Source organism: Gracilinanus agilis, chromosome 6 (genome assembly GCF_016433145.1).
Source record: "Gracilinanus agilis isolate LMUSP501 chromosome 6, AgileGrace, whole genome shotgun sequence".
NCBI classification, from domain to species: Eukaryota; Metazoa; Chordata; class Mammalia; order Didelphimorphia; family Didelphidae; genus Gracilinanus; species Gracilinanus agilis.
Genome location: NC_058135.1, coordinates 273,122,869 through 273,149,730, shown reverse-complemented (window position 1 = coordinate 273,149,730; position 26,862 = coordinate 273,122,869). Strand labels below are relative to the sequence as shown.

At 38.0% G+C, this 26,862-nt stretch overlaps 2 protein-coding genes across 2 annotated transcripts; both read left to right on the top strand.

Annotated features, from left to right (window-relative positions):
* Positions 1-7,844: 7,844 nt before the first annotated feature.
* Positions 7,845-8,729, top strand: LOC123253042 (vomeronasal type-1 receptor 1-like). Its single transcript, XM_044682321.1, has one exon. The coding sequence runs from the start codon at positions 7,845-7,847 to the stop codon at positions 8,727-8,729; it is 885 nt and encodes a 294-aa protein (XP_044538256.1).
* Positions 8,730-23,636: 14,907 nt separating this feature from the next.
* Positions 23,637-24,530, top strand: LOC123251930 (vomeronasal type-1 receptor 3-like). The gene has a single exon (XM_044681271.1). It carries the CDS (start codon positions 23,637-23,639, stop codon positions 24,528-24,530), a length of 894 nt encoding a protein of 297 aa, XP_044537206.1.
* The last annotated feature ends 2,332 nt before the right edge of the window (positions 24,531-26,862 follow it).

Sequence of the window (26,862 nt, the reverse complement as noted above, 5' to 3'; positions counted from 1 at the left end):
AAGGATAATCAGATGGCTTTCAGGTCCACATGGACCCTTCCTCTACTATTTTATGGCATTTACATCAGATCAAAAATGATCAATACAATCAAAATAGATTCCCTACTTATGAAAGTCCCTAATATTCAGACAGAGATTTGGTTCTCTGCCCAGACTTATGATGTGTATTTCTACTTCTGGCTTCTTTATATTTGAAGCAAAATCTGAATGCAGAAAATATTTAGACAAATAAAGCAAATAGTATTATTATGGCTATTACAAAACATATGTAGGGAAGGGAAGTTAAGGAATGAATTGAAATTCTGAAATGTCCAACAATCCTTGCAAAGGAAATTACAACCCATGGCTTCAGTTTGAATTCCTTTTTCCTATATCTCTAAATGGCCCACCTTGACATTTCTCTCCTCTGTAAGCTCAGCTCATTCAGCTCTCAGAATTTAAATTCTTAATTCCTCCCCTATTTTACAGTCTACATGTGGTTTGCCTTTTTTGATTCTAAGGAATGATTCAATTCTTCATTCTGTTTCAAATATTGTGATAGCATAAATCATTTTCCAACTGGAAAAGGCATGCTTCTCCAATCTACAAATACCAGAATGCTAGCCAGTTTTCACACACATGTTATAAAAGGTATTTCTATAATATTAGAATGAAACTAAATGCAAAACAATATTGGTGGGGGCAGCTGGGTAGCTCAATGGATTGAGAGCCAGGCCTAGAGACGGGAGGTCCTAGGTTCAAATCTGGCCTCAGACACTTCCCAGCTGGGTGACCCTGGGCAAGTCACTTGACCCCCATTGCCTACCCTTACCACTCTTCCACCTATAAGTCAATACACAGAAGTTAAGGGTTTAAAATTTAAAAAAATAATAAAAAAAACAATATTGGTAATTCATTGGACTCAGGGGTGATATTGACCATCTTTGGTCTGTAAATGAACTGAAACGGGAGAGATGCTCTTCAAACAAAAGATATAGAAGATCCATGAGGGGATAAAAAATAGCCTTATCCATGTTGTGAATGTGGAAATCATGTCATCTCAAAATCATATCATGATTGACCTCAAATTACCTAGTACACAAGTACCTGGTGTCTTTGTTTCCAAGAATGGAAACACTGAGCTTCAGTACTCCATGTATGGAAGCTTTTAAACATACTCAGGTCATAATCCATTAGTACCTTTGATCTCATTCCATCATCTTGTCAATAAGAGAAGTTTAAGTTATTGTTCCCAAAATATTTGCCATAGGAATAGAGTTAAGCTTGGATACACAGAGTGGTCCAACAAGGGAACCTAATTAGCCTTTACAAAAACAAGCAGCATTTCCTACAGAAGAGATCACCAGGAACCCCCAAAATACAGGGATAATGCCCTTCACTCATCATCTCACAAGTATCCTAGCCTCCTCTTCCTTGGTAGGGGTTTACTGGACCCAGCTAACATCTACTCAGGAGAGCTGATTGTTAAACTTTCAATATGAGCATTTACATATGAGAAATTGGCAAATTCGACAAATCAGAGTTTGATTTATCATTTTCTTTGTCTAGAGACGTAGGAAAGGCAGTTATATGCCTGAAGGAATATAGCACTGAGCACTGAGCCTAACATCAGGAAGACCTAATTTCAAATCTGACCTCAGATCTTTCTTTACATATTGTGTGCCTTTGGGCAACTCACTTCACCTCATTTTGACTAAGTGGCTCAGTAGATAGAACATTGGGCTAGATCCAGGAAGACTTGACTGTGTTCAAACACAGATTTAGGCACTTACAAGCTATGTGACATTGCTCAAATTACTTGCCTTGGGGGAGCTGGGGAGCTCAGTGGATTGAGAGCCAGGCCTAGAGATGGGAGATCCTAGGTTCAGATTTGACCTCAGACACTTCCCAGCTGTGTGACCCTGGCAAAGTCACTTGACCCCCATTGCCTAGCCCTTACCACTCTTCTGCCTTGGAGCCAATACACAGTATTGACTCCAAGATGGAAGGTATGGATTTAAAAAAAAAAAGAAAGAAAGAAATCACTTGCCTTAATACACTAGCTAAATATATAGCAAACCACTCCAGTAGCTTTGCCCAAAAAAAAATATCCCATGAACAGTATGGCTTACAGGTACTCAAAGAATTAGACATAACTTATAAAAAACAACCAGACTTGGGAAAGTGATGGAGAAATGTTAAGAATGCAGATTAAACTTAAACTGTGCCCAGGGTAGATTTTTTCCCAAAGCACTGATTGTGAAACATTTAGCAATACATCCATTCCATCATGTCTATGACAAAATTAAATTTATACTCCTCCTTTCAACATGCAGAAAAAGTCTCTTCTCAGCCACTGACAAATGCTCCTTTGGAGATGATCATTAATCAGATTATTATTGACAGGTATTTTCAGTTGAAGCAAAAGTTTATTCAGAAACACCTCGAATCCCATGCAGACCAGATGTTCCTTTTCCAGCCAGTGACAGGATAATAATAGCTCTGGGGAGAAATGAGCTCAGAGACTCTGCTTCCCTTATAACACCAGCCCAAGGCATGCCCCAACCATGCCAAAAAACAAAGATTTCTTCAGTTCTCTCCCCTGTGATGGCAAAAGAGAACACAGTCCGGTGAGTAATATTGGATGGCCTTAATCTTAGAAGCAGAGATCAGTATAAAATCCCTTCCACGAAGCTTCTTGTCCTCTGAATGCTGGGATCGTGTAGAAAAGATGGGTAAATAGGAAATACGATTTGAGGAGCCCCTTCTTGGTCTATCTAGGCTGGTTCAGGACTGAAGACACCCAGGTTTTCTTCTCTATTTCCTTACTTCATTCTCACCACATTCTTCATCACTGTCTCTACTCAATATAATATTGCACTCTGCTATGTATTTTGATAGGATGAAAAGAAATGAAGAGCACATCTAGCAAGAGGTGTATCCACTTTCCCAGCATCTTCTATATGTTAATGTGGAATTCATAAAGTGCCAGTTTGCTGTGAATTCAGGGCCTTTACGGCTTCCTAGACGTCTCTTCCATATTCCTTTCTGTTTTCCTCTCTGCCCCTGCCTTCCCTGGTTCCTAGACCATTAGAAAGTCATAATGTATTTCCTCTTCTATTCTCCAAATTTCTCTTTATAAAGAGGGCAAAACATGCTTTCTGTTTGTCTTTCTCACTCTGTCCAGGCAGTGGCTATCTAAGCATTCTGGGCTTATGGGAAAAGCCTTTTATGTGAAGTCAGAGAACCTGGATCTAGATTTGTTTCTAAATTGACTAGACAAGTCAATTTCACACTCTGTGCCTCAATCTTCTCACTGTAAAAAATACCTGACTTGAGACCCTCAGGACAAGTTGCTCCTCTGATAGAGAAAGGACGATGTTTGGGCAGGGATTGCTTCGTAAATTTTATTTCATTTTTTTCTCCTCTGGTGCCTTGGACAATACATAGATTGATCCTGTGCAATTCACCACACATATCAAATATTCCCTGCACAGACAGGAGCTTCTAGGGGCACAAATGTAAGAATCCAAATTATCTCAGTATTTTCCTGTGGTCTACTCAATCCTCCAGAGCCAATGGAAAATGTATGGAATTAAACCAGGTTGGTTGATTCACATAATAATAATTTTAAATGCTTATAGACAAAAATTGAACACCACCATATCCTTGTTTAAAAAATATTTTCAGAGGCAGCCGTGTGGCTCAGCAGATTGGGAACCAGGCCTAGAGATGGGAGGTCCTAGGTTCAAATCTGGCCTCAGACACTTCCCAGCTGGGTGACCCTGGGCAAGTCACTTGACCCCCATTGCCCACCCTTACCACTCTTCTGCCTTGGAACCAATACAGAGTATTGATTCCAAGATGGAAGGTAAGGGTTTTTATTTTTAAATAAAAAATAAAATAAAATAAAAATGTTGTTTTCTTTTGTTTCAATGTGTTTGGAGATTATGTAGTAACATAAGGCAGGATTTTTTCTAATTCTAAAATCACTTGAATAGCACAATCTTTCAAGGAAGAAAAGAAGGAAAGAAAAAGAATTCTTTACTCAAAGCGGACTACATGAATAAGTATTGTACTAAGCACCTTACAGATATTATCTCATTTAGTCTTCAGGACAATGTTGAGGCATATGTGCTATTATTATCTTCATTTTACAGATGAGGAAACTGAGGCAAGCAGAAGTTAAGTGACTTGCTCAGCATCTCACAATTAATAAGGGTCTCAGGCTAGATTTGAACTGAGGTCTTCTTGCACTGGGTCTAGTACTCTAACTCTGACTCTTCCTCTAAGGAGGTCACCTTAAAAAAATCTTTTATATAGAATTCTTCAAAAAAAATAACTGTCATTTGTTAAAAATACCATAACAAGGACCATGTGGCTCGCAACATCCAGTTGGCAAGAATAATTAAAACAGGAAATAACTGTCTGAGTTGTGCCCTTCTTCCATCAGAACTCCTTACTGGGCCCCATCCTTCCCCTTGCAATAACTTCACTTTATTCCTAGGCCTCTTCAATCACTGACCAAGCTTCATTATTGTTGTTATTAGCCACACTGGTTACTGGGGATAACAGCTGCTCCCTTTCTCTTCCCCCTGCTTTTGGTTGGAATTCTTCAGCTAAGGAGTTGAGAAAGGTGGATGTGGAATTTCCTAAACAGCTGCTATCATCCGGCAACTCAGTGGGTTGCTTCTTTAAAGTCAAGTCTTTGCCAAAGTACTGATTTGTTTTCTCTTTAACCTCAATCTGTGACACTGTATCTGAAGCAAGTGAATGGGATAGAATTTTGGCATTTAATTCCCCCGAAGTTACTAAATGTGTTCCTTTCTGGAAACATTGTAAATCCTCACCATAATGTTCTTTATCAGAGTTGCCCCATTGTTTTATACTTGGAATAAAGAGAGGAGTTTGAAGTTTTGATGACTTTGAACAAAATTGCAAAGTTTTTTGATGCAAGCTTTTGCAAGTGCTTATATGATCCTTATGCTTCTCATTCAATATTTCTGTTATGGGATGAGAAAGCTGATCTCTTATATAGTTATCCTTACTATTGCCATATATTTCTCTGAGTATTTGCATTATTTCTTCCCATTATTGGTTATCTACCACAGACATATCTTGATATTCTGTGTAGCTTGCTTTAGACACCTGTTTTGTTTTGCCCAGTATTTCAATATTATTTTTCCCACTCAGGCTACACACTCTCACACCCAAATTATAATGATTAGACCTTTTTAAATTAGGAACCTTAATTCATAATGACTTTGGCTTCATTCCCATCTGTATGTACCTTTCTATTTCTTCTAGGGATGGGGATTGGCTAAATTTCTTGCATGCATTGTTACAGCACGAACCATCATGTTTGCTTTCCTCACTTCTCTTTGTATCATTATTGTTTCTGGACCATGTTGTGTTGTAATAGGTCCTTCTCATACCTCTGTCTCTTTGATTATAATTGTCATTTTTGGAAAAATCAATTGGTTGCCTAAATCTACAAAATTTTAAAATATGACCTGGACGTCCACAAAGAAAACACTGTCAGGAAAATGATTTTGGTCTTTGGGTGTTAATTGTAGGTTGCCTATATTGATTTTGGCTCCTACTGGTTTGGAGGGCAAAATTTTTTTATTTCCTCCAATTCTTTTTCTCTTTTGGTGTGTTTCAATTGCCTTCTCCAATCAGCTATGATTTTATCCTTGCCTGAGTCAGTTTGTCTTGCTATCCTTGCTTCCTTTTGCTTTGAATCATGGATATAGGATGCGTGTTGTCTTACATCCTCCAGTGGCAGTGATTCCCACTGTGGACAGTTTTGCCTAAAGTAATTTTGTATTGGGATTGATGTTCCCTTTACAAATTGCCTACGGATATGATCTATGGTGTCTTGGGCATGTGTATCATGTAATCCCAGGATTGTATCTGCTGCCTCGATTACTCTATCAAGGAAACTGCTAGGATGTTCCCCTTCTCCCTGTCTTAATTTCTCAAATTTTTGCCATGAAATTGATCTTTTTCCATGGATTCTCATTGCTTCTAATAGATCAGTTCTACATTGGATCAGGTACCTAAGGTTGGCATATAGGATAAAATCTAAATCTTGATGGACTAATGGCCAGGCTGTTAAATTTGGATTTGTCCTCATTTAGTTTAGGAATTTTTCCTTTTCTGAGGAAGAGTAAAATTCCCCTAAAAGAAATTCCACGTCATTGAAACTGGAATTAAATAGCGTGAACACCCTCTTTAATTCTTTTATGCTTTTGAAAGGTTTTTCAAAATACTTGGGAAAGCGTCTCTTTAGCACTTCCATGTCACTTGGGGTGAATGCTTTATATGTTTTCATGTGTACCACCCCTTCCCCAGGCTGCACAATGGTTCTATCTATGATTGGTAAAAGAGAGACTATGGAATTTGCGGATGTTTGGTTGTTATTGGGCTTTGATTTGTTAGAGGTATTATTTCCCAGGTATTTGGACTCCACAATCCCTAGCTGGAGAATTGTGTGCTTGTCCAGTTCCTTTCCTTCCCTTATCTGTTTTAGTACTTGGAATAGTAGTTTGATTATCTACTAGTTCCCCAGAATCAGTATCTTTCTTTTGTGAAGTAATTGAGTTAAACCATTGCCACAGGTGAGAGAAAACTTTTTTCGAGACCATAAGGAATTGCCAGATTGTTAGGATTATGGCTATGGCTGTTGGGATGAAGCAAATACATTCAGCCAGGGTCAGAGCACACCATTTATAATAATCATAGATATTCAGTAGTTCTTGCATGAAATTAGGGACCCTTATAAACCAAAAATCCACCATACCCTGCATTAGGGCTGAAGAAATCATCAAGATGCTAGATAGGATGAATGTCATCCTAGCCAGTTTCATTTTGGTTGGATCAGATAGATTTTAGGTAGTTTGCTAACTTTGCTTGCCATGCTTTATTATATAGCTTAAAATCTGGTACCTCTTTTCTCACATTTTTTTCATTAATTTCCTGGATATTCTTAACTTTCCACTTTTCAAAGTGAATTTGTTATTTTCTAGCTCAATAAAATAATTTTTTGGTAATTTGATTGCATCAAATAAGTAAAATAAGTTATGATTGTCTTTTTCATTATGTTAGCTCTGCCCATCCATGAACAATTAATATTTTTTAGTTATTTATCTCAGACTTTATGTAAAACATGTTTTATAATTATGGTCATGTAATTTCTGGGTTTGTTTTGTCAGATATTTTTTATTTTTTTTATTTTTCTAGTTTTTCTAATTGCAGTCTCAATTAATTGGTCTGTTTTTTCTCCATTTTATTTACATAAGGATTTAGAGATATAAAGCTTCCTCCAGTTACTGCTTTTGCTCTGTCCAATAGGTTTTGGTATGTTGTCTCATTATTATCATTGTTTTTAATAAAATTATTTATTGTTTCTGTGACTTGTTTTTTAATCCACTCATTTTTAAGATTAACATATTTCTTCTCCAATTAATTTCCATGGTACCTTATTAACTATAATAGCTATTATATTGTGTTATGAAAAGGAATCATGGAATATTCCTGCTTTTTGGCATTTAACTCTGAGGTTTTTAAGCTTTAATATCTGAAAAGTTTTTAAAGGTCCCATATATCACTGAGAAAAATATATATTCCTTTCTATTCCCATTTAGTTTTCTCAAGATATTTATCATACCTAGCTTATCAAATATATGATCAAAACTTATTAAAGCCAACTTCTTGGCTTCTTTCTTATCTATTTTTTGGTTAGACTTATCTAGTTCTGAGAGGGAAAAGTTGAAGTCCCACACTCTGAATAAGTCACATTCCACTGTTTCTCCTCAGGTCACTTTGCATATCACAGGAAAACTCTTCAAGATCCCCAAGGAATGAACTCTCCTAAAGAAGGCCTTGAGACTGTCTACTTATTGCTGCTTTTCTTTGGCATCCTGGGGAACATGTCCCTTCTTTGTCTACACAGTCTTAAATTTATCACTGGTCATAGGAAAAGACATATAAGCTTGATAATCACCAACATGGCTTTTGCCCATGTTTTGATGATTCTTTTCAGAGGCATCCCTCGAATGATATCCATATGGGGATGGAGATCTTTGCTAGATGAACTAATGGGCAAATTCATTACTTATCTAACAAGAATGACACGAGGTGTTTCTCTTTGCAACACCTGCCTCCTGAGTGTCTTCCAAGCACTCACTATCAGTCCTAACAGCCTTAAGATAAAAACTAGAGCCCAAAATTATATTCTTCTCTGCTGTGCCCTGAGCTGGATTTTCAATCTTCTTCTTGATATTACTGTGCCTCTGAATATAAATAATTCAAGGAACAGCAGCAAAGAAAGATGGAGGATTGGACATGTTTCTTTTAACTTAAATTCAATAAATATTATAAAAATTTTAACTTGGAAGTCAGTTGTTGATGCTCTATTTGTGGCTCTAATGATCTGTTCCAGTGGCTATATGGTGTCTGTCCTATACAGACACAACCAGCAAGTCCAACACATTCACAACATCAGCCTCTCCCCCAGGACCTCACCTGAGACCAGAGCAACCAAAATTATCCTCATGCTGGTGATCACCTTTGTCTGCTTTAATTCAGCAAGTTCTCCTTTTGTAATTTATGTCACTTCTGATAGGGTAAGTAGACCCTGGGCACTACACTTCACTGTCACACTTTCCTTGTTTTATCCAATAGTCAGCCCTTTTATGCTGCTAAGCATTGACACCAGATGTCCAGGTCTTTTGGGACACTGTTAGGTTTGAAGAGGTCCTTTCAGGAAAGACTTTCTGAGTAAGAAGAATTACTAGGGGAAATGTAAAGAGTTAGGAATAGAGTAGGATTAGGTGAACAATTTTTAAAATATCATTAAATTAGTTTTTTAAAAATTAGTAACCTGAATATAAAAGCTCAGATCATGAAAAAAATTGAGGGCAATGGGAAGAGAGACTGTTCCCAACTGTGGGCTAAGGTTGAAAAAAAAGAGAGACTTGATCATAAAAACAAAACCAAAAAAATCAATCATGTTTGAATTAAATTGCAAAATTTTTCTCAAATAAAGAGTAATTTATAAGGTGGGGTATTAATAGCAATTATTGATTTTGATATCCAATATACATAGGAAATTGGTACAACTACATAAAACCAATATGCATTTTTACAATGATCAGTGGTCAAGGCACAGAAATAAACAGTATTTTAAAAAAGAATAACTAACAATAAATAACCATGTAAAAACATATTCTGAATGACTAATGGTAAAAGAAATATAAATTCAAACAATTCTGAGGTTTCATTATACTTAGCAAATTACCAGGGTGACAAAGTATACAAAAAGTCCATGCAAGATGTGCTGTGCACACAAATGCAATATCTGGAGCTAGGAATACTTCCAACCATCCTAGATATGAACTTCAGAATTATTTTAGACAAATGACTTAAAACTTTATCTCTTTAACTCAGTGATCCCACTTCTCTGACTTTATTTCCATAAAGTCAAAGAATGTAAACAAAGGATAAATTGAAAAATAAATGTTTCTTTCTCTCCCGAAAACTTGCAAAATTTTTATGATTAAGACTGTCTCAAAAAAAAAAAAAGAGGTGATGACACAGAACAGGGATTTATGGTAAAGAACACTACCCACATTCAGAGGAAGGACTGCAGGAGAGGAATCATATATGAAAAACAAATGCTTGAACACACGGGCTGAAGAGGACATGATTGGGGATGTGGACTCGAAAATACCACACCAATGCAACTAACAACAATTTGGAAATAGGTCTTGAGCAAGGACACATGATAAAACCAGTGGAAATGTGCATTGGTCATGGGTGGGGGGAGTGCGGGGGGGAGGGGAAAGTAGGAGCATGAATCATGTAACCATGTTAAAAATGAATATTAATAAATGATTAAAAATTTTTTAAAAAGAGGTGACTAATCATCTCTTCCTACAACATTTCACAATCCAATGGACCACAGGTATAAAATATTGTATAGAATTTTCCTTTATTGTTAGTTTTAATGAATTTTCTTCTTCCTCTTTTTTGTTTTACCAAAGAAATCTCTTTCTTATGAAGAATTGATCTCGGGGAAGGGGTAGGAACAGAGATACAGAGGGAAATTTAGGCAACATAAAGACAAAAGATAACAGCAAAATTTCATTTAAAATATAACCAATAAAAAAGCATTTATTAAATCCTTAATCTGTCCTAGGAACTGTGCTAAGTTCTAGGAATACCAAGAAAGTTAAAGTATGGTTCTTGCCCTCAAGCAACTCACATTCCAAATAAGGTAGATGACAAACAAACCACTATATACACACAAAAAAATTGTAGTGAAAATAGGAAGTAGTATCAGAGAGATGGCACTAGCAATAGAGGGAAGGGGAGAAAGAAGGCCTCTCAGAAGAGGTAGGATTTGAGCTTAGTCTTTAAGAAAGTCATGGAAGCCAGGAGGAAGAGGTGAAGATAAAAAGCATTGCTGGAAAGAGAAATGGCAGTGAAGGTGAAGAGTTAAGAGATGGAAGATAACACATAATGAATATCATGAAAGTCAGTGCTGCTGTATCATTGAGTACTTTGACAAGAATAAGTATAAAAAATTGAATTATTGGAAGGAGCATGTTGTGAAGTACTATAAAACTTTTTCTTTTGTTTCTGAATACTATTAATAGTAAATTGAAATGACTTGGATCAGATAGATTTTTCAATTAGCAAAGGAAATTCTATTGCTTTTTGTTTCTTTTCTTTAAAAAAGCATGCTCAAATACATAATTAATCAATTTGTCTCTTATAGACTTCTGTACTCTCTCTATAAAAAGTCAAGGAAAAATGTTATTTTGTCTGGAAAGTAATAGGGGGAAGAGACAGAGCCAAGATGGTGAAGTACAGGCAACCAAACTACCCAACTAAATTCTCCCAGCATTCTTCACCAAATGACATTAATATTTTAAAGAAAGTTTTGGAATGTCATAATCAACAACAGAATGAGACATTTTTGCATGCTAAGGAAAAATCAGAGGTTAAGAGATGTCTATGATATTGGTAAAAGATGAACAAAAAATACAAAAGAAAATAACAACTTAAAAACAGAATTGACCTAATGGTAAAAGACACACAAATATGTACTTAAATTGGTTGTATGACAGATGCATAGTTGTGATCCACAATCTGGAATGGTTTAATGTGGCCCATGTGGAAGATGAGGAGGGATAAGGAACTTCACTGTTAAAGTCTGAAGCTGCTATCATCCAGATATCTTATATTTCTCCCTAGGTCACTTTGGAACAGAGCATGGTGTCTAAGGAATTATTTCTCAGAATAAAGTCCTAGGAATTGTGTGCCTGAATCATACTTTATTTGGAGTTCTAAAAAACATAATTCTCCTTTACTTCCACAGTTTTAAATTCTTCACTAGTCACAGGATAAAACCGATGTCTGATAGTTATCCACTTGGCTTTTGTCAACACTGTAATGATCTTTTCAAGGGAATCTCAAGAATTTTAGAGATTAAAAACTTGAAATTCTCCCTGGATTTCACTGGAGGTAAATCATAACTTAGCTGATAGGAGTGACCTGAGGCCTCTTCCTTTTCAGCACCTGACTCATGAGTGCTTCCAAGCCATCACTCTATCTTCCCTATAATTCCATATGGGAAGAGCTCAAGTCTAAGACCCTAAAGGGCATCATTCCTTCTTGGGTCTCCTGCTGGTTTTTCAATCTGCTGGTAGATGTCACTTTGCCTGTATATGACTGGCCTAAAGAACAGATATAAAATAATATGGAACTTTGGGTATAGTTATTGTGATTTGCATAGCATAAATACCACAAAAACTGTTATCTGGAAGTCTGTTGTGACGCCATGTTCATAGGTATTATGACCTGTTCACGTGGCTACATGGTGCTTGTTTTCTAGAAGCACCACCAAAAAGTATAGTGTATCCAGATCAACAACTTCTTTCCCAGAGTTCCCTCTGAGACCAGAGCTATCAAAGTCATCCTGATGCTTGTGATCACTTTTGACATCCTGAATGCAGTCAGTTTCACTTCAACTATATAGCTTCTCACATCATATCTAGGTCCTGGGTAAAAAAAAAAAATGTCACTATCTCTCCTTGTGTTAACCAGTAGTCAGTCCCTTTATGCTAACTAACATTGGCATCCAAATTCCTGGATCCTACTATGCTCTGAGAGATGAAAAACCTCCATCAAGAAAAGCCTCCTGGGGCAGCTGGGTAGCTCAGTGGATTGAGAGCCGGGCCTAGAGACGGGAGGTCCTAGGTTCAGATCCGGCCTCAGACACTTCCCAGCTGTGTGGCCCTGGGCAAGTCACTTGACCCCCATTGCCTACCCTTACCACTCTTCCACCTATAAGTCAATACACAGAAGTTAAGGGTTTAAAAAATTAAAAAAAAAAAAAAATTAAAAAAAAAAAAAAAAAAAGAAAAGCCTCCTATCTGAAAAAAAGAACTGCTAGGAAAACTATCAATCACTTTTGCAGAAATCAAATTTACATTGTATAGCATCTATAACAATAAACTCTAAATGGACAATTGACCTTAATTATTATTTAAATATTTAAGCATCATTTTTAAAAGGCCTCATTATCCAAAATTTGGAGCATTACACTCTTTTAAGTTAATCCATATACCCTTCTTTCCATAATTTTCTCTAATATGATGTATATGTTTTAAAATCACCATAGAGAATAAGAGAGGAGGTAACTTTTATAACTATAAAATAGGGGAGAATTCATAACCATATAAAAGATAAATGTACTCATAAAATTATATTCTTTTTCATTTATATAAAGTTTTCCATGAAAACAATCTTGGAAGACATAATAAAAAAAGCAACATGGTATAGTGAGTAGAATCCCAGTTTGGAATCAGAAAGATCTGTATTCAAATCTTGCTTCTGACACTAGTTATATGACTCTGGGGAAATTATTTTGTCCTTCTATGCCTTTTTCCTCATCTTTAAAAAAGAATAGATTAGCCTCAAAAGCCTTTTAAGATCTCTTCTAGCTTTAAAATTATGATTCCGAGGTCCTAAGACCTTAGGAAGGGAGGAAAGTGCAAGATATATAGGAAATCTTTACTATTATATAGCCATTCCTTAATAGACAATGTGATCGGTGGACATGAATGTCCCCAAAATGTTATTGGAGGTTATGTGCAAAGTTGGGACACCAATGCATTGCTGGTGGAGTTGTGAATTGACCTGACCATTATGGGGGGCAATTTAGAATTATACCTAAAGCACCTTAAAATAATGCATGCTCTTTGATCTAACAATATTACTACTGTTTTTATATCCAAAAGAGATTTTTTTAATGGGCAAGGACCTATTTGTACAAAAATATTCATAGTTGTACTCTTTGTGGTAGCAAAAAATTGGAAAATGATAGGATGTCCCTCAATTGGGGAATGGCTGAACAAATTGTGGTATATGATGGTGATAGAATACTCTTGTGCGTCAGGAAATGATGAAATGATGGACTTCCATAAGAACTGGAAAGACCTATATGAACTAATGTGAAGTGAAATAAACTGAAAAAGGAGAACATTATACAGAGAAACTGTAGCATTGTGGGACAATCAAATGTAATTGATTTTGCTACTAATATCAATGCCATGATCCAGGACAATTCTGTGGGACTTAAGAATGCACATCTAGAGAAAGAACTGTGGAAGTATAAATCCAGAAGAACATATGTGATTTATCACTTGTTTATATGAGTATGTGATTTGGGATTTTAGTTTTGAAGGATTGTACAAAAATAAATAATATGGAAATGGGTTCAAATAATAATGTATATGTATACCACAGTGGAATTGCTTGTCAACTCCAGGACGGTGAAAACATGAATCATGTAACCATATCAAAAATTTTAATAAATTAATTAATTTTAAAAAGAAATCATCAGGGGAAAAAAGGATCTTGAATCTCAAAGCCTTGCCATCTTCTCTGCTACTACTCCTACTTAAGTATTTCCTTACACTTCCATCTGCCTAGAATTAAACATGAATATGAACCTTCCTACCTGTATTGTCTCCTTCTATTGAATATAAACTCCTTGAGAGCAGAGACCATCTCAATTTTCTATTTGTGTCTTCAGAACTTAGCACAGTATTTGCCACTTACTGAGAGTACAATAAACACTTCTATCTTCATTCCATATTAATTGTTTCGGACTCTTTTTCTAGAGTACCTTCAAGTATGGGCCTGTTTACAAAGACCCTCCCTCAAGTTTCCCATCTCTTTCTCTTGTTTCGTATTTTTTTCTTATCCTACCCAGTTTCTTTACCTCCTTTTTAATTGTAGACTCTACCTCAACAATTCTATGGGAAGACAATGCTGAAGTATTTCTGCTTATATAACAAACATTCATCTCTGACACCAAAGAAGTGTGAGTAGATCTAGCAAGAAATATTGTAGGATGGATGCTATGTTAACAGAATCCTCCAGCCATAACCACTGTTGTCAAAAAAGTAAGGTAATCTTTGAGCAGGTCTCAGAGGCAATTTGGGTAGTGAGGATGGATAAAGGGGAAATAGGTGATTATAAGGTGATTGGAAGAGGAATGAAGATAAGGGAAGGTATATAGGAAATAAGGGAAATGGAGTACGTAGAAGGGCAGCTCAAACAGGTTAATTCACTGAGACTTGAGACAGAGGATACAAGGAGGAATTAGGCTAGTAAGAAATATTTAGATCAAGGCTGGGGTTTTTCTCTTGTTAGTTTCTAAAGTCCCTTGAGGGAGGAATTGAAAAGGTTCCTCCCTGCCAGTGAAACTGATGGCTGCAGGAAGTCTCGGTTAAGGACTTCCTGCCAATATGGATGACCCTGGTTCCCTCAAGAAATAAAAGAAATGGATTTCTTCCCTCTTTAGCCCTTGCCTTAATCTTCAATACAATGATTCACCAGAGGCTTTGAGTAGGTAACAAAGGGGATTTATTAATGTCAGGTTAATCAGAGGGAAAGAGGTTCAGGTTTTTCTAACTGCTGCTAGGGAGAGGGCTGATGGTAGGGGATGGGTTGCAGGAGAGGTTTAGACTGAGAGAGCCTGCTCTCCCAGTCAGGAAGATTTGATTGTCCTAAAGTTAAGTATTTATCAAATCACTAAACTAGGGGTTATTTATTTGAGGATGTCCTACTTGCCTACAGAAACTAAATCCACAATGTTCAATCACCAAGCCTTCCCTTCCTCCCAGGGCCGAAAAGGAAATTCAGGGGAAAAGGGGGGATGTAAATGAAGAGAGATCAGGGAGAGGTCCAGAGAAATCAGATAGGTCTAAATTTCCTCAAGACAAAATAAGCACAGGCCAAGGCCGAAGCTAAAAGGCCAAAGCCAAGCCGAAAAGCCGAAGCCGACTGGCTGAGCCAAAGGCCAAGAACCAAAAGCCTCCAGCCAAAGCAAAAGCCAGAAGGCAAAAGCACTGTCAGTTGAAACTTCACCTCTATTGATAGCTTCAAGCTTGAACTGACTTTCTGAAGATTCTAAGACCTCTAGCTGACTTTCTGTGACCTTTTGAAATTACAGAAGCAAAAAGTTTCTGTTAGCCACCTTGCATTACACAACAAACCACAATTATTTTTTAAATTTAAATTTGTTACATTAAAATACCAAGGTAACTCCTTTCCTCCCTCCTGTCTCTCCATTAGAGAAGGCATCATTTGACACATAATAATAAAATGAACCCAGAATTGGAAGTTGGTAGAAGAGAGAGAGATTGAGAGAGGTCTGCATGGTAACTCTCTCCTCTCCACTTTCCTGGGGCCAAAAATTCAGTGTGGGGATTTTAAGGGAGTATCACCCCAATACTGGGTAACCTAATTGGTCATGCCACCTCTCAAGAGTTGAGGGCAAGGCTTCCCTACAAGAGGAGGTAGGTGGTACCCCAATCCAATCTTGAAGTTCAGGGCTCACTCAAGCCTCCCCCAAGGTCAGCTGACTACACAGCAGGTGGTTTGGCTCAAAGATGGAGGCTGCCAGTCCAAGCTGTGGCTTCCCCTCTCCCTTGTTGTCTCTCAGGCACTCAAGAATGCTATCCAGCTGCTAAATGGCTTTTATTTTTCTCAAATCAGGGATTGAGGAAAGGGGTGGAGGGCAGAGGGATTTGGGGGTTCCCTCTTCACTAATCCTATGGGGTCCATCACTTAGGCAGGAACCAAGGCAGTTCCAACTCCTAAGCTTCTCCCCCCACTTCCCCTTCTATTTCTATTTCTATATCTATTTCCTTTCCTATAATTGTAAGTTTGTCTGAAAGGGTCTCTCAGCAAGGACAGGTAATGAGTGAGGGAGTCTAAAAGGTTTCTCCCAGTGGAGTCCAAAATCTTAGTTGACAGGATGGATGTAATCTTGAAGAATGAGTTGTGTTGCAATGGCTATGATCATGGAATCAGGGTTTCAATTTCCAAGAGAAAGATCCTCAAGAAGGCCTCTGGATGGATCAGAGCTGGGTTTTCTGCCTCCTCTCTCTTCCCAGTCCCCCAGCCCTCAGACCACTCTTCTCCCTCCTCCTGGGAGAAATTCCCAGAATCTCCTGCTGGTTTCAACTGCTAACAACTCTCTTCTCCTCCTTTGGTCCCATCTCCTCTCCACAAAATTCCATCCTTACAGACAAAAATGTATGTGTATATATAGAACAATATATTGCTTATTTATATTTATCAGTTCTTTCTTTGAAGGTGGACACAAGTTATTTTTCAAACAACATTTCTTTTATTCTATATGATGTTCTCTTGATTCTGTTCATTTCACTCTTCATAACTTCATGTAGGTCTTTGTAGATAATGAATCCCAAGCTCTATGCCCTAAATAGATATAGAGTTTAAGCCCACAATAAATAGTCTTATATTAAGTTGTAGAATAATAGTGGAGTCAGGTGCCAGGTTTGACCCTGTCTGCCTTGGTAAGATCACAGCCCACCAAGTTAAACTAAGCAGTTCAGGTCAAATGCTGGAAAATCCTTTTTGAGACTTCTTCAGGTGTTACATTCAAGTCAAGGAATAAATAAATATCCAGAAACTAGCTGATCTCTCTCAGGAAATGTGGGAAAGTCACTAAGAGGTCAGAGCTGGGTTTAGGAGATGTTTTTCTCTCCAAAGTTCAAACCCAACTCCTGGATAGCAATTATCTTCTCCAGAATTCCAATTCAGGGCTCTGAGAACTTCTCCTTCATTTCTTGTTTCCTCAACAAAAAGCTCCCTTCCTTCCATCAACTCTGGTTCAATATTTTCTTCTTAAATTCCCCCTAACAGAAGGGACCCAAGCAGAGAAGATCAGGAATAGCTTTCTTTGTATCAGAATGGAAGGGAAGCCACTGTATGGGAGACTACAATGAAAAGTTCATAAAGGTAACCAAAGGAGAGTTTCATAGTGAAGTTGATTCTGTGATGTCCTGAATAGGCCAACAGGAGACCCAGAATATAGACATGGGGGCCTCATTCATCAGCTCTCAGGGACCCTGAACCCACTACTCTCTGTGATCTCAGTGATCTTACATTATCTTCCTTCCTTCTAAATAAGCAAAGGAAAGTTTCTTTCTTAGTTGCTCATAATTACTCATTTGGAGACTATAATTAATCAGTAGTCATTGTGGATGAAAATTTGCACCTGGGACAAAAGTTTGCTGCTTCTTCTGACACATCCCAGGTTCCCTCTGCAGACAGTGTCACCCTTCCTGAAAGTGACATGATAATCAAAACTCAGGGGGAGATGAGATCAAACATGGTAAAACTTATAACTCCAACCTTGGTCATTTTCCACTTATAGATGCCCATACTCTGATTGTCACAGCTCCATACCCTTTCTGGGCGGCAGAAATCAGCCAGGTGAGTAACTTAGCCTCAGAAACAGAGATTAATAGAGAGTCTTTTCTGGGAGAAAGAAATTAGGATTTCAGGTCTCTTAAGTGTTGAGGTTTGGGAAAGTGCCTAAATAGGAATAATTGGGCTTCTAGAACATAGGAGGAATATTGCACCCAAGGTGAAGGCTGGGCTAGATCTCAGCCTCAGTAGGGTTTTTGCTCAGGGTCCATCTAGGTTGGATCAAATTATATAGTGTTGGACCTCTTTGGAACTTGGAGGGAGCACTTCCTGTGAGGAGTTAACTGACTTATCTGAGGAGAAGCTGTTGGACCTGACAGTTGAGGCCCTCAGACTAGCTTTCCAGATTCCCACTACATTCTATCTAGGGAACCACCAGATGCTGAGGGATTCTAATGGCCACCTCAGGAGCATGATGGGGCCTAGTCAATAATATTCTATCATGATGAGTAGAAGGAGCCATAATCACTCAACCTGAATGCAGTCAAAGATCAAGATTTTCTGTGCTCTAATTCAGCCTCTATTAATTAGGAGAGATGTCTGAAAAAAGTGGATCATAACACTTTTAGGTATGGTAAGTTGATACTTTCAGTGTCTCTGTCTGGTCAGGCTGATAGGCCCAAGATGGTAGGCCTCAGACCTGAAACTTTGAACAAAACAATCTGACTATTATTGTTATATAATAAAAGGGTTTAATATAATAAATATAAACAAGGAAAGGGAATGGGAAGGAGGGCCAAGGAAATCCCTAGCACTGTAATACTATTACTCCTACCACAATAAATAATAGATTTGCATGAATCTGGCTTCTTTTGCTTCAGGCTATCTGACACCCTATGTTGATTGTCTCTGTTCCCAAAAATCCCTGTCTAGCTTCCCTGACTATGGCCTCTCCAAAAGTCTGGGTGAATGGAAGAATAGTTCAGATTGGCTTGATAGGGTGGTGACTGTATGATAGCCAAGAGGCTGTAAGTCTTTTTTAAACAGACAGGCACAGTCTCTCTGGTTGGCTTGGCTCACAGGAACAGCAATAAAATGCCAATAGGCAGGTCAAGGACAAAGAGGTAGAAATAGATGGTTCCCTAGATAGAGTATCTAGCGGGAATCTGGAAAGCTAGTCTGAGGGCCTCAACCGTCAGGTCCAACAGCTTCTCCTCAGATAAGTCAGTTAACTCCTCACAGGAAGTGCTCCCTCCAAGTTCCAAAGAGAACAAAGAGAACTCCTCTCTCCTCCAGGCTTCAAGTCCTCTATTTATTCATTCCTGACACTCTTTTTGGAACTCTTTCCTTGAGTTCCATCCATAAGCTCTATGAGCCACTTAATTTGCACCCTGTATCCTTTGCAAACTTTCCTTCCTGTTCTCTATTTTAATATGTCCTATGGCTCTTTGACCCACAGGGTAACCCCACAGCCATAATTTTCTATAATTTGAAGGTAAAAATGGTATTCAACATTTATTTTCTAATGTCAACTCCCTTTTTTCCTTCCTTCCCTACTCTACCTCCTAGACCTCTTGATGTTTTGGTGGCATGAGGACATCAGGCTGAGAATCCCTAAGGAGAGAAGTAAATTTGTAAAAATGCTTCAGACAGAACAGGCACAACTCTTTTTCTGTCCCAGAATCCACAACCTGCCAAATGTCAATTTGGCATCAATATACAAGCTCCCAGTTTGTTCTAACTGCAGTATCTCTAGGTCCTTCATTCCAGTCTCCATCCCTGCCCAGGTCCTCCTTGATCTTAGCTGCATCCTCCTGTCACACAATAAGATTATGCAGCTTCCTATATTTTGATCAATTATTTCTTACATAAAGGTAAAGCAGACTACATCCATGTACCTGTGACAGTGTGACTAAGCATTCAGAGTGATGTCATAGAAAGAACTCTCAATCTGGAGGCAAAGGACCAGGTTCCAAACTCTAGCTTTACTACTCCTTGCCTGTGTGACCTTGGAGACAAAGGGGAAGTTCTCTCCCTCTGAACTTCAGTTTCTCCATTGTATGGCAATTAGACTGGATAATTGCCAAGGTTACTTCCAACTCAATTTGTCACCCCTTCCAGGGAAAGGACACGAGTTTTGAATTTGATTCCTAGAACAATATGGAGATAAACTGTAACCAATTCACCCCCCACCAATCAGTTTTTTTCTGACTGGATAGTGATAGACCCCCCTGTCTGCAAATTATCTGAGAGTCTTCTCAGGGTGTATTCAATCCTCTAGCCAGAGAGCATGGGAACATGCCCAAAGGGAGATCCATTTGGGTAAGAGAGGAAGCAGCAAAAAAATGAACAAATAAGTCACTCTCTCTCTTTTAAAATGTCATTCTGTTCCTTTTCAATGTATTTTAAAGTTAAGGACTCTTACAACCATGGATTTTTCTAACTCTGATTCCCTTAAATGGAACACAATGATACAAAAACCAATGGCAATGGAAGCAATCTTGTCCTAATGATGCTGCTTAAAACATTGTGTAATTGCAATTTCCAAAAACCTCAATTTTTAAAGAGCTAGAGCTAAAAAAAAAATAGTGGAGTCAAATGTACCTAAAAGCAATAACAGTCCTGGGAAATTCACTCAACAAAAAGGAAGTGGGCATAATTCCTCAAAATTAATGAACATCATATATTAGCATAGCCCTAACAAGGACAGTGTGGATCAAGTTTTTACCCTAAGATGCTCAAATTAGAGATGTTAATAGCACTTCTATTATTCTTCTCAGTAGAGAAAAGATTTGGGGGGAAGGCAATGTTAGTGAAAATAGCGAATTGAGATCAGATTGATTCCCTTCATTTTAAGGGGTAAGAGAATTCAATGTGAGTTTTAACTCTAATGGTTGATGGAAAAGGCAAAAAGCAAAAAAAGAGGTACCAATGCAACTTCCATGTGGTTCAAAGAAGGAAACATTGCTGAGTTCTTGAGTAATTGGGTTTTCAAAGCCCTTGGCTGACAATCACCTTTGGCTTTAAAAGACTTGGCATTCAAAGTTTCCTTTCTGTTTACTGATGATTAAATAAGGAATATAATGGAGGAAATCTGATTGCTTTAAGAGCTGAGGAATTTATTTGGAAAAGTCATGTGCTCACTCTTAGCATAAGCAGAAGGCAGGAAAGGATCAAAATCTCTATAGTAGAAGAAAGCTTATGTGGCACCTTTAACTTCAAATGTCAGCAGCTGGTATATAAACTTCTCTTGTAAAAAGAGAAAAAGAATAAGATATAGCCCACAGAGCTTTTCTCTGGGATTATATGGACTAGGCTCGTTCCTGGAGGTTGCACCAAAAATATCAACATCACTTTGGCTCACTTTTGACCCCAAATTGACTTTATTCTGGAGAAATTACTCAATGTAGCTGTTGGTGAGCTCATTATATTGTGAATAAATGAATTCCCCAGATCCTATACAAGCACCATAGATTATAATAGTATCAAGTATGGTATAGTGTTTCGCTGGGGGTCTGTAATTTCAAATACCAGTGAGTATCACGTAATATCTGTAGGAAACCAAACCCTAACTCTTATGAGGTTATAAGAATGATGAACTGATTTTTAAAAAATTTTCATTAGGAGAAACTTACCAGGTAACACAACAATATATTGGGAGAGAACAGTGAAATATCCTTCTTATAATGGAGCTCCTATATCTGAACTCAACTCTCCAAGGCAGAGTACTGAGGGACCATTGCCTCTCTTACTATGCTCACTGTTTCTTCTCTAGCAGAGCCCAAGATCATATTAACTTTCTTGACATCCACAAAACTCTGTCATCTCATATTGAACTTTTTTTAGTCCAAAAAATCCTCAAATATCTTTAAATGACTCTTGTGAAGCTTATTTTTAAGCCAAGTATGAGAATGTGTGTTTATTCCTCATTCAATTTAATCTTGGGAGATTTGGGCTAAAATTCTAGCCATTTACATGAAACTGATATTTTTTTATTTTAAATTTTTTATTTTTAGAAAAATTTTCCATGGTTACATTATTGATGTTTTCACTTTACCTTTCACCCCTTCAAACCCCCCCACCTCAACCCCCCTCAGTAGCTAATTTGCATTTCCACTGGTGTTAACCTGTGTGGTCAGTCAAGACTTATTTACATATTATTGATAGTTGCTTTGGTGTGGTCATTTAGTGTCTACATCCCCAATCATGTCCTCATCAGCCCAAGTGTTCAAGCAGTTGTTTTTCTTCTGTGTTTCCACTCCTGTAGTTCTTCCTCTGAATGTGGGTAGCATTCTTTTCCATAAATCCCTCAGAACTGTCTTGGGTCATTGCATTGCTCATAGTAATGATGTCCATTACATTGAATTTTACCACAGTGTATCAGTCTCTGTGTACAATGTTCTTCTGGCTCTGCTCCTTTCACTCTGTATCAATTCCTGGAGGTCTTTCCAGTTCACATGGAATTCCTGCAGTTTATTATTCCTTTGAACACAATAGTATTCGATCACCAACATATACCACAATTTGTTCAGCCATTCCCCAATTGAAGGGCATACCCTTTCAGTTTTTTTGCCACCACAAAGAGCACAGCTATAAATATTTTTGTTCAAGTCTGTTTATCTATGATCTCTTTGGGGTACAATCCCAGCAATGGTATGGCTGGATCAAAGGGCAGGCATTCTTTTATCGCTCCTTGGGCATAGTTCCAAATTGCCATCCAGAATGGTTGGATCAGTTCACAACTCCACCAGCAGTGCATTAACATCCCAATTTTGCCACACCCCCTCCAACATTCATTACTCTCCCCTGCTATCATTTTAGCCAATCTGCTAGGTATGAGGTGGTACCTCAGAGTTGTTTTCATTTGCATTTCTCTAATTATTAGAGATTTAGAATACTTTCTCATGTGCTTATTGATACAAAATTCCACTATTTGACAAAAACTGCTGGGAAAATTGGAAAATAATATGGGAGGGATTAGATTTAGATCAACATCTCATACCCTACACCAAGATAAATTCAGAATGGGTGAAATACTTGAATATAAAGAAGGAAACTGTAAGTAAATTAGGTGAACACAGAATAGTATACTTGTCAGATCTCTGGGAAAGGAAAGATTTTAAAACCAAGCAAGAGTTAGAAAATATTACAAAATGTAAAATAAATAATTTTGATTATATTAAATTAAAAAGGTTTTGTACAAACAAAAACAATGCAATGAAAATCAGAAGGGAAACAACAAACTGGGAAAAATCTTTATAATAAAAAATTCTGACAGAGGCCTAATTACTCAATTTCACAAGGAACTAACTCAATTGTCTAAAAAAGTCAAGCCATTCCCCAATTGAAAAATGGGCAAGGGAAATGAATAGGCAATTTTCAGATAAAGAAAATGATATTTTAAAAAAACTGTTAAATAGCAGTGGTCCACAGGGAGATCACTAGACGAGCTCACTGAAGTGCTCCCTCCATGCTGAGATCAATCCATTAATCACTATGCATTATGTTGCATTATATGATAAATTCCAAAGCCACTTGACCATATTTTAGTCTAACCTCAAAGTCTACACAAGGATAACATACGAGCCTTTGTGAATTGTTTATCACTTCCCAAGGAAATAATATTTATGGCATTAATCTGAATGATCCATCACTAAGCTGTATGTTGTAAGTCTAAGCTGTTATTATTCTTATATGGAAAGTATATTCAGCAAATGTCTCATGGACACTGGAATCTGACTTCTTATCTGAGATGGTTTACTGATCCTCATCTAATAGGTAAGGATAGGTGAGATCTTACTTAAAAATTCTGGGTCTGGAATAGTCAAAATCTATTGTGTTTCTTGACAGGTCATTCCAAATCAAACACCAAAGCTGCCTAAAATATCTGAGGAATGATTTCTCACGATGAAGTCTTGGGAATTATCTGCCTGAATCTTATTGCTCTTGGAATCCTGGGGAACTCTTTCCTCCTTTACCTATATGGCCATAAATCTATCACTGGTCATAGAATAAAACCTATGAACATGATTGTCATTCACATTGCCTTTTCTAATTCCATGTTGATTCTCTTTGGAGGAGTCCCTAAGATAATGCAGATCTGGGTGTTTAAATCTTTCCTAGTTTGTTCTGAGGTTAAAATCATAACTTACCTGATAAGAATGGCCCGGGGCCTTTCCCTTTGTAGCTCATGCCTCCTCAGTGTCTCCCAGGCAATCACCATCAGTCCCTATAGTCCCATGTGGGCAGGGCTCAAAGCCAGAGCCCCAAAATGCACTCTCCCCTGCTGTCTCTTTTGCTGGGTTCTCAATTTACTGATAGCAATCTTCATTCCTATGTATGTGACCTGCCCAAAAAATAGCAGCAAAGAGAGGGGGAATATTTGGTATAGCTCTTTGGACTTACATGCCATAAATACTATAAAAATTGCAATCTGGAAGTCTGTTTATGATGGTCTATTTGTGGGTCTCCTGACCATTACCAGCAGCTACATGATGCTCATCTTATATAGACACCACCGAAGGGTCCAGTACATTCACCAAACAAACATGTCCCTCAGGACTTCCCCAGAGGTCAGAGCCACCAAAGCCATTCTGATACTGATGATCTCATTTGTCTGCTTTACCACAATCAGTTCCCCTTTTAGTGTTTATATGATATATTCTGAAGAAACTAAACACTGGGTGATACATGGCATCATCATTCTGTCCCTGTGTCATCCTGCAGTAAGCCCCTTTATACTGATCAGTAGTGACACTCAGATCACCTGGGCCTGCCATGCCTTCTGAGGGATGCAAAGCTCCCACTCTCCTTAACTTTTTGCAGATGGCATCAAGTTCCTTTGAGACTTCCCATAAGGGGTGGGAAAGAGTTGACCCTTCTCCATCTCTGCATCATGGCAAGTAGTATAGGGAAACTCATTCAGATTAGCTTCACCTGGATCCCCAAACTATCTCTTCTTCTTCTCTATTTGTTCTTTCCTACTCATAAGTGAATGGCCATCTAACCCGCGATGGATAGATTCAGGCTTAAAGGTGACTTTGTTTTCTTAAGAGGTCTAGATGTCCCACAGAACCAAATGACAGTAAGGGGAAAGTCTCCAGCAACAATGCTATGCTCTTAGATAACATGGCAACCGACAAGAGGATTGTTCCAAAATCAGGCAAATTACCAATTGTCATGTACCATGTGTTGTTCAGACAATTCTGAGCTAAAGGGAAATATAAAATGCCTAACAGCAATCTCAAACATTGTTTTATGTGTAGATGGCTTTAAGTATCATTTTCCTAGTCCACTGTTAATTTATTTAATGTCTTATTGTCAATATGCCCTTGTGAGCATCTTTTATATTTTTGCATTTCTTTTCTGGATGGGAAATAAATATCTATCCCATATCTTATTCTTATTGTTTATTGAGCATCTTTCTAGTCTCCCTTTTTGGAAAAACCCTAGAAGTCATCCTAATCCTAAATTATGCAAAGTTTCTCAAGGAGGCGCCATTAGCAAATAGGAAAGTATGAAAAGACAGCCTCACTTTCCTTAAATTAGACAGGTTACCCCATGACTGAAGATGGCTAGTTTGCAAGTATAGATCCAGAGCAGAAGGGTATCTTAGAGAGAAGGAGTGGGTACAGGAGTTCAACCCCTATGAGGCCATCAGTGGTCCACCATTAGACAAGAAGAGAGTCAGTTTTGAATCAGTAGGATCCTGCTGAGTGGCTTCCCTCTTAGTTCTATCAACATGGCCTTCCCTAATCATTACAGTCAACTATAGGCTCAATGTTTTGTTTAGCTGTGAATAACAATATTCCCAAGGTAGATGGAAGCAGGCACATCCTTAACAAATACTTCTGTCCTTCGATCTTTGGGGATGCCACCACATAGCCTCCCCTCAGCATCAATTACCAGAGAACCAAAGAGAAAGTCACTGTAGATAGGGAATCTTCATCATGGTCTTCAGTACCGGGCTACCTACAGTAATCATTACCTAAGGTTGAAGAAAGAAATAAATGAGACACTAAAGGAATTTTGCACACTTTCAAAGACTAACACAGTACCTGCCACAGTGTAATTGATTAATCAATGTTTGATGTCTTAATTGACTTCTGGGGCTGCAGAACTGAGTACTTAGCCTGACCTCAAGTAAAATCCAGCAGATGCTGACAAATTAAAAAGCCCAGACTTAGCAACTACCACAACTAATGCTCTCCTCTGACACATCAGGATTGGCTTATTAATACACTGAATTGTATGAGAGAGGGAAGACACATTAGCATCCTTACTTCCAAGAATATAGATGTGCATGGATGGATGGATGAGCTGATGGTTGAACAAAAATATTAATTAAGCACTTACTATTGCTAATTGGGACAACTAGGTGGACCAGTGGGGAAGCTGGACGGCATGCTGGATAGAGGATCAGGCCTGGAATCAGGAAGATTCATCTTCCTCAGTTCAAATCTGGCCTCTGACATTTATTATCTATGTGACCCTAGGCAAGTCACTTAAGCCTGTTAGCCTCAGTTCCTCATCTGTAAAATGAGCTGGAGAAGAAAATGACAAACCAATCCAGTATCTTTGCCAAGAAAACCCTCAATGGGTTCATGAATCATCAGGTACAAGTAAAAATAACTGAGTAACAACAAAGTGTTCTAATCGCTGACAATATAGATAAAAATGCCAGACAGGTTTTGGAACCTCTGCCTTTGATTACCACCCCAGCTTGGCTAGGGAGATAAATGTTGAGGCCACCTTGAGGAATGTAGACCATCCATCTCTACCATAGAATTAGCAACCTGTGGGAGCACAGCTAAGCTTCTAACAGGGAAAGGGGGAATAAGGGAACACACCTGGGCTTTACAGAGAGGAAAATTTGGAGATACTCGGGGTTTAGCAGCTCATCCAAAATTCCAGAATAAATGGATAGGGGACCTTACTCATTAACTCCCAGAGTTAATGTCACCCCCCTCCTCTTTCTTAGTAACTGACCTTTGCCTCCCTTTGTGTCATATTGAACTCTCTGTCACTCATGGAGGCATCTATGGAATTTCTAATCTAATCAATCAATTGTTGTTGGGAATTTTCACCCCAGGAAAAGTTTATTTCTTCTTCAGACAATCT

Bases quoted from the DNA above. Each gene is read 5' to 3' on its own strand.
- LOC123253042 (XM_044682321.1), top strand. From the start codon at position 7,845: ATGAACTCTCCTAAAGAAGGCCTTGAGACTGTCTACTTATTGCTGCTT.
- LOC123251930 (XM_044681271.1), top strand. From the start codon at position 23,637: ATGATTTCTCACGATGAAGTCTTGGGAATTATCTGCCTGAATCTTATT.